The 9,366-nt window shown below is 33.4% G+C and overlaps 1 protein-coding gene across 1 annotated transcript in view; it reads left to right on the forward strand.

The window, feature by feature from the left end:
- The window catches only part of LOC111143710 (chromosome unknown C1orf185 homolog), a 49,745-nt gene extending 41,790 nt beyond the window's left edge, over positions 1-7,955 (forward strand). Inside the window, 2 exon segments of the mRNA XM_022497535.1 lie at positions 5,875-5,911; positions 7,238-7,955. Coding sequence (XP_022353243.1) covers positions 5,875-5,911; positions 7,238-7,632 — 432 coding nt within the window. The 3' untranslated portion in view covers positions 7,633-7,955.
- Positions 7,956-9,366: the final 1,411 nt, after the last annotated feature.

Here is a 9,366-nt window from a genome sequence, read left to right on the forward strand (position 1 = left end):
CATTTCAGGCAGTACAAAAGGATTCTTTTTCATATTGTCCTTCTTTTTCTCATCTCAGTTTCTTCCTGTGTATTGGCCTCTTCCTCACCTCCTAGAGACAGACAGGCAGGAGGATGAAAATTATAATGAAAGATACGGCTTAATGGATAGAACTAGAGCTGCATTTCTAAAATGTATATTGTGAAATACAGCATATAAACAATAGAGTACCCACAAACAATTTAAAGACTAATAAGTGTAATTATTTATACCCACCACTCAGAATAAGAAATGGAATATTACCAGTACCTTTGAGATGTCCTGAGCCTTCATTTATCTCTTACAGTTTGTATCCCAGCCCTTCACTGCAACTATCTTATAATTGCAGTTAACCATTTCTTTGCTTTTCTTTATGATTTTACCAATGTATTATTAAATTTTACTTGATTTCAGACTCCATGTCTAATATACTCTTACCTTTTTGTCCAACATTATGTTTCTGAGATTCATCCAGGTTGGTGCATATACCCATAGTGCACTATAGCCTTTTTTTTTTAAAGATTTTATTTATTTATTTGACAGAGATCACAAGTAGGCAGAGAGAGAGAGGAGGAAGCACCATGCAGGGCTCGATCCCAGGACCCTGAGATCATGACCTGAGCCAAAGGCAGAGGCTTTAACCCACTGAGCTACCCAGGCGCCCCACATTATAGACTTTTTTTTACAGTATTCCAGTATATGAACTGACCAAATTTTGTTTGCAAATAACCAAAATTATAATTAAAAGACCTCGAATAGCTAAAGCAATCTTGATAAAGAACAAAAATGGAGGTATCACAATCCCAAATATCAAGATACTCTACAAAGCCTTAGTGATCAAAACAATGTGGTACTGGCACAAAAACAGACGTATAGATCAATGGAACAGAAAAGAAAACCCAGAAATGGATCTACAACTGTATGGTCCACTAATTTTTGACAAAGCAGGGAAGAATATCAAGGGAAAAAAGATAGTCTCTTCAACAAATGGTGTTGGGAAAACTGGACAACAATGCGCAAAAGAATCAAACTGGACCACTTTCTTACACCGTACAAAAAAAATAAATTCAAAATGGTTGAAAGACCTAAATGTGAAACAGGAAACCATCAAAATCATAGAGATCACAGGAAGCGACTTCTTTGACGTTGGCCATAGCAACTTCTTACTAGCTGTATCTTTGGAGGCAAGGGAAACCAAAGTAAAAATGAGCTATTGGAACTTCATCAAGATTAAAAGCTTCAAAGTCATATATAAAACCTTTTTCTAATCTAAGGTGTAAAGATTTATGCCTATATTTTCTTCTAAGAGCTTTAATAGTTTTAGCTCTTATATTTAAGTGTTTGATCTATTTTGAGTTAGTTTTTGATATGGTGTGAGGTATGGGCCCAACTTCATTCATTTACATGTACATATCTTGTCCCAACACTATTTGTTGAAAAGACTATCTCTCCCCAATGATTGTCTTCAAACACTTGTCAAAAATCAATTTGCTATAAATGTGAACATTTACTTCTGGAATGTCAGTTCTATTCCATTGATCTATATATCTATCCTTATATCAGTTCCACATCTTAATTATTATAGCTTTGAAGTAAGTTTTAATTTCAGGAAGTTCTCCAACTTTTTTTTTAGGATTGTTTTTGCTATTAAGTGTTACATTTTATATTTCTATCTTTGATCCACTTTTAGTTAATTTTTTTAATAAGGTGTGAGGTTTAGGTCAAAATTCATTTTGGGAGCTCCTGATGTCTAATTGTTCCAGCACTATTTATTGGAAAGACTATCCTTTTTACATTGAATTGCTTTTGCAACTTTTATCAAAAATCTGTTGAGCAAATACATGTGGGTCTATTTCTGGATTCTCTGTCTATACTGTTGACCTGTGTGTCTATTTCTATCAAAACCACACTCTAGCTACATAGTAGGTCATAAAATTGGACCATATGGTTCCTCCAATTTCATTGTTCTTTTTCAATGTTTTTTTTAGATTTTCTTGGTTTTTTGCCTGTTCATATAAATTTTAAGATAAATTAATCCCTAACTACAAAATACCTTTTTGAGATTGTAATGGAAATTACATTTAGTTTATAGATTAGTTTGAAGCAAATTGCCATCTTTACTACAATTGATACTTATATTGACCTGTCTTCTGTGACTTTTATAAATAAATTTACTTATTACTTTTAGTAATTTTTGTGTGTGTGTGTGGACTCCATAGGTTTTCTTCAGCACAATCATATCATCTGTGAAAAACATCAACTTTACTTATTTTCTAATCTTTATGCTTTTATTTTTATTTTTCATCTTGTACTGGGTAAGACCTCATGTAGTAATGATAAATAGAAGTGTCAGGAACAGTTATCCTTTTTATATCCCTGATCTCAGAATACATTCAACTCTTTACCAGTAAGTGTAAAGTTAACTATGAAATTTTTGTAGATGCATATTGTCAGGTCAAGGAAATTCCCTTCTATTCTTAGTCTAATGAAAGTTTGTTGTTTCTGTTTTTTTTAGTCATGAAGTTTGCTCAATTTTGCCAAATGGTTTTTCTGCATCTTTTGACATTGTTCACATAGATTTTCTCTTTTGATATTGTGAATTACATTGAATTTCAAATGTTAAATCAACCTTGTATTCCTGGAATATTCCTGGAATAAACCCCAATTTACTGATATATTTTTAAATCACTTTTACATCTATGTATATGAGGAATATTATTCTATAATTTTCTTATCTTGTAATATCTTTATTAGATTTTTAAAAAGATTTTATTTATTTCTTTATTTGAGAGAGAGAGAAAAAAAACAGGAGCAGTGGGAGGGACAGAGGGAGAAGCAGGCTCAGGGAGCCTGGTGCTGGGCTGAATCCCAGGACCCTGGGACCATGACCTGAGCCGAAAACAGACACCTAACAGCCTGAACCACCAAGATGCCCCTCTTTGTTTTTAGATTTTAAAATCATAGTTATTCTGGTCAGAAAACTATGAAATGTCTCCTGCTCCTCTACTTTTTGAAAAATTTTTGTGTATAATTGGCAATACTGCTTTCTCAAAGGTTTTCCTAGAATTCAGCAATGAGGTCACGTAGGTCTAGAGTTTTCTTCCAGAGAAAGTTTTTGACTATAAATATAGGACCTTTAATAGATATGGGGCGGGACGCCTGGGTGGCTCAGTTGGTTAAGCAGCTGCCTTCGGCTCAGGTCATGATTCCAGCGTCCTGGGATCAAGTCCCGCATCGGGCTCCTTGCTTGGCGGGGAGCCTGCTTCTCCCTCTGCCTCTGCCTGCCATTCTGTCTGCCTGTGCTCACTCTCTCTCCCTCTCTCTCTCTGACAAATAAATAAAATCTTTAAAAAAAAAATAGATATGGGGCTATTTAAGTGTTTTATTTTGTATGCTTTAGAAATTTGTTTTTCAATGAATTTGTCCATTTGATCTAAATTGTTAAGTTTATTGGCATAAAGTTTTAATAGTATCCAGTTATTTTCCTTTTAATATCTGTAGAATCTTTAGTGATGGTACACTTTTCATTCCTGATTTATCTCTCTTTTTCTAAATCAGTCTTGCTAGGTATATTCAATTTATTATCCTTAGACTTCTTTTATGTAAACATCTAATATTTAAATTTTCTTCTAAGCAATGCTTTTGCTGCATCCCACAAATTTTTGTTTTGTTTTCATCATTATTCAGTTCAAAATATTTTAAAAGTGTCCTTTTGTTGTCTTCCAGGATATTGACATTTTTGAAGAATGCAGTCAGTTACTTTATAGATCATAAGATTGATTTTGACTTTCCTTGTGATCAGATTCATTTTATCACATATGAAGACATACAATGTTCATCTGCTTTTCACTAATGATTTTAGTTGATCACACCATCAGGATGATGTCTGTTCTTCACCCATTGTATTATTCCTGTTTTTACCCTAGCAATTAAATAATCTTGAACCATGTAACCATGAAATTCTCTTTCTTCATCAGACTCTACTTACCAAGTAGACAGGTGGTAAGTAGAGTTCCTCTGCTTACCTGAACCAAGGTAAGGTTCTTACCTGAACCTTGCTTTACAAAGCTGTAGCAAAATAATGTTTTTCTTATGATACTACTTCCATCTTCCATTGGGCTTTCTACTATAAGAAAAAAATTCTCTGTCTTTATTATCTGTGTAGACTCATGGGTTTCTGTGTTATTCAGCAGACGGTAATCCATTACTGTACTTATTTTGATGCTCAGTTTTTTCCAGATTTAACCAGTGAGAACCCCCAAGGTTGTTTCCCTTTTTTATATATCCCTGTCATTTTTTGAGCCCTTACTTCTGAACTATAGCATAATTTTTAATAGTTGGAAGAATATTGATTATTTTATTATCTATGTATCATAATACATTTAAGTATTTCTTTTAGAATTTTAAATTACAGATTTAAGAAATGCTTAAGATTGTTGTAAAGAACATTCTGGTAACTGAATATTTACATAAATCCAAAATTATTAACCTGGCATAATACATTTCTAGAAGTAGATTTGTTATATGGCCTTCCAGAAAAATTCTACCTATTTATAGGCAGCAATATGTAAGAATGTCCATTTTGCAATTCCCTTAAATTTGGGTGGAATTTCAATCAGTCTAGGTCCTTATTCTGTGGTCCCCAGACCAGCAATATTGTTATTACCTAGGCGCATCTGTTAGAAATGCACAGTCTCAGACCCCACTCCAGACCTACTGGGTCATAATCTGCATTTGAACAAACTCACCAGGTAAAACATAGGCACATAAAAGTCTGAGGGGCAGCATTCTGATATAATTTATATAGGAGTCACAAACTGAATTGGTCCTAAGTCTAGGCAAGGTAAGTCAGGAGCCTATACTGACATTTATATTAATAAAAGGTAAACAGAACAAATAAGTAAAGTTGATTGCAAAAAAAGTGCTTAGGTGTTATCCTATATACATATAAGACATATATGAAATATATATATTTTATATATATATATACACACACACGCACGCACACACACACACATACTATATAATGTATAGTATGTGTGTGTGTGTGCGTGTGAGTGTGTGTATATATATATCCTAAGAAACCATTTTGGGGGATAGGACAATGCAGATCAGCATGGAGTACTAACACTGTTCCCCTAAAACACAAGAAAGCAATGTTCTCTCCTGCCTCATCTTTACCCACTCCATCCCAAACACCCTATGCAGTAGCCCACTGTTTATCTAGTGGTCTAAGAAAAACCTGAATCAGAACCACTTGCAGAGTGTTACAATGGATACTCCCAATCTCCTCCCAGAGAATGTGTTTTAGTAGGGTCTGATATTATGTCCAAGTATCAGCATTTTAATAGGCACACCAGGTGATTCTGATGCCCTGGAGTTTGAGAACTACTATACCACTACACTTTCCAGAATACATCTTAGAATATATTGTTTGAGCAACTGTTTTATTTGCTTCAAAAGAATAGCACATGAATTCATGTTTTTGTTGTTGGTTAATGAAATGACTAAGTCTAAGAATTCCAATTACTTTTTTAGACCTCTCTAGTTCTAATGACTCTGAGTTAGTGAGGAGGGGAAGAAATAATCCTGATGAACTCTATTTCACCCCTTCATTCCTAATCCTGAGATTGCCTTCTTGAACCAGTTCACGTTCTCTCCAGATGATACCTAAACACTTTTTTTTTCTGTCAGTATATTTTGATGATATAAACTCATATTGTGGAAAAAAATTCAATCAAAACCTTATTATGAAGTTAAAATATATTATTCTCATATAAATATATGTTAAATATATTAAAGAAATTATAGAGAAACCATTCAGTTTTTTAAATATGAATAACTTTTTTTATGTAGGAGGAGCAAAGAAAAAAGGAAACAGCACATATAAAAGGTAAATTTTCTCAACAATTTGTTAGAAGAAACCATAATTATATATAATTATAGCAATTTTTAAAGAACCAAGAGGCCTACCTAAATGTTATCTAAATATTGTTTTAATACCATGGAAATTCAAGGGAAACATTAATGTATTAGTATGTGAGTGGGCATATATTCCTTAAAAAACAAAACTTACAATGTCACATCTTAAATTAAAATGTGAAATTCAAATTTTTGTTCCTTATTTATACCCAAAAGCATCATAGTCAGGAGCATCTTGGTGGTTCATTGGGTTAACTGTCCAATTCTTGATTTCTGCTCAGGTCATGATTTCAGGGTTGTGAGATCGAGCCTGGCGTAGAGCTCCATGCTGGGCATGTAGCCTATTTCAGATTGTCTCCATTCATCCCCCAACCATCCCTAAGGTTAAAAAAAAAAAGTGTCATAGTCAATGCCATATAGTTATCCTGGAGGGTCAAAAGACATGAGTATTTTATAATCCTCTAGATATTGTATATTATGTCTTACTACCTCAAAATATTATCCTCCTATGTAAGAAATGTTGGATATACAAAATGTAATAAGATATTTAAAACAGCTTTAAAAATTAATGTTATACATTAATATCAAAGTTCAGTATGTAAAATATTATAGAAGATACTTAATCCTAAGTATATATATACTATATATTATGTAGTATATTTTCTAAATCTTAACATTTTTAAATATCAACTGTGCATTATAAATAATGTAATAATTGAAGAAGCATGAATCTTAGAGTACTAGAAGTCTAGGTGAAGTCTGTTGTGTCTCTGATCTTTGGTGAGTCATCAGTCTCTAAATCTCAGTCTTCTCTTTTGTGAAATGGTTCTAATAATACCTTACTTGAAAAATTATTGAAAGGATAAATGATATATGGAAATATATCAAACTGCTTCACATATTATAAGGCACTCTAAGAATGTTAGTAGTTACTTTAATTGGTGTCAAGGCAACCCATAGGCCCTTTCCACTGTGGACCAAACATTTTGTAATCTACCTGCTTACAATATTCCAGAACTGAGCTTTCTAGCCTATTTAGAATCTTCTCCTATTAAAACGGGTTGATTTTCTTTAGAACAGCCTTTTCTATTCTTGATTGTAATGAAGTTGTTAATCCCCAATTACATACTTAACATTGTACAGATGATGATAGCAACTTAGAATTTTCACTATTGCATCCTTCTGTCCATTTTAACTCAAAAAAGAGTCTGAATTTTAAAAAGAAATATCGCCTTTATAAGTAAGATTCAGGTCATGAATGTATAGTATTCATAGTATATCTAATTTTCTTTTACAGTAATTAATGATCACTCTAAAGACGAATTCTGCCTTGCAAAACAAAAGGTCATTTGTGACCCCTCAGAGACTAGCTTGGCAACACATCCCAGCAGTGTTACCTTAACCTTATCAACACTACCATCTGATTCTTATTACAGCCAAAGTATAGAAGCAGCTGATGACTTGTTTTCTGATGATATTCTAGCAAAAAAGAGCTCTCCAATGCCTTTTCTCAGGGAACCTCTACTGGAAAAAGTATTTTCATACCTGTCAACAATTTCCTTGGAAGACTGTACTGAAAATGTACTGAATATGGCACTTTATGATGATCAGAAAGATGACAGCATTAAGGAAATATTTTCACGAAGAAATGCAGAGGTTGAAATACAAAACCTTCAACATAATATTGAATGACTTTTTTTTCTTTTGAAACATTGTATACACTGAAATCATGGAAAGTTAAAACTGAATCACCAGCTTCTGAGTCTCTTAACATGTCCATACTAATATTACTTGTTCTTTACCTTAGAGTGGTCCTACTTCCCTTGCCATTTCTTATTTCTAGAAACAAAATTACAGGAAGCAGTAGAGTGACATTATGAATATAAAGTTTAACTCCTTGTATTTCATCAAAGGACATAATAAATAATATGAATGTATTTCAACATACAAGAGAAATACTTTAAAAAATCTTCAGCATAAATAGATTTTTGAATAAAACATTCACAACATTTCCTTATACTTTTGACATTTTCAATTTTACTTCCATGTGGGTAGGGCTGGGCAGAATACTTCCATCAGCTTTTCTGAATTTTAAATACATAAATCTCTTAACATTCAAATTTTATTTTGTCATGATTTTGGTAAACAATATAATTTTGCTCTTCTATGGAAGCCTGGAAACTGAAGAATCCAGAAAATAATTTTCTTTGCCCCTTCCTATGTCTGTTTCTCAGAATGGTTTCCCAATCCTTACTCCACTATGATGGAAATGTGGCCAGCTATTTTCCTAAACCGCTGATTCAAGCTAGATGAATCAGAGTTCTCACTAATCTGAGAGATCCTTCTTTTTTTTTTAAATATATCTTTATCATTTTATTAGGAATAATTCTAAGTGGGTAATGCAGAAAATTTACTGAGTTTGATGAGTTTTCCAAAACCTCTTAATGACAATAATCTGAAAGACCCTTAGTCAGATTTCTATGTTTAGTCCTGAGGGATTTCTGAAATCATCCACCATGTAATTAATCTTTTTTCCCTTTCTCCTAAATAGTCTCCATATAATCAGTTCCCTCCTTCCTTCCTTCCTTCCTTCCTTCCACCCTTCCTTCTCTCTCTCTCTCTCTCTCTCTCTCTCTCCTTTTCTTCTTTCTTTTTTGGAAGATGACTAAATATAATATTAACTTTTGTGCTTAAGTTACTCACCTACACTTGTGCATATCTTCCCAAGAGATAAATCATACCTATTACAATAAATGAAAAGAAACTTCTCTCAATTAAAAGTAGCGTTGTCCATGTCTATTGATTCTGTCCCATGGGAAATAGTAAAAAGGATTAGAATACCTCTCTCTCCTGAACACCTCATCGTTTCTACTAGTTACTGGTTGTGAGAACATCTCTCTAATGTCCACCCCTACATTTAAGTAAGCTATTTGAACTCAGGGTCTGTAAGGAACAGCATATATATAAATTGTTCTCTGTCTCTTGGTGTCTCACCAACTTATATCTTACTACCTATCCCAGAGAAGTTATCTCTAATTTTGGTAAGATGTTAAATCTTTTCTAGGAATTTGGGATTGGAGATAAGAGAGTCTAGCTTTGATCTGATTAGTCTCTGGAATAGCGGAAACAACCTGGGGAGCTATGGGCTATGTTTGGGAAGGAAAAATAGTAAATCTGCAGTGAGAGAGCAGTGAAGCACTTGCAAAGTAAAAAGCAGAGATGAAAGATAAGGTGAATGTGATTCCTGCTTTCTAATAGTTCTCCATTTCCTTATTCCAGCCCTTCATGAAGCTGCCCTTGGCTTGGTATGGCAGTCTGGTATCCTAATAATAAGTTCCCCTGTTTGCTTAAGCTAGCAAGATTTGATATTTATTAATGTCCTGTTTTTAACTGTTGTTCTGGGCTTTGGTAAGGTACCCTTGTAAT

This window comes from Enhydra lutris, unplaced genomic scaffold (genome assembly GCF_002288905.1).
Source record: "Enhydra lutris kenyoni isolate GAN:26980312 unplaced genomic scaffold, ASM228890v2 scaffoldscaffold9, whole genome shotgun sequence".
NCBI classification, from domain to species: Eukaryota; Metazoa; Chordata; class Mammalia; order Carnivora; family Mustelidae; genus Enhydra; species Enhydra lutris.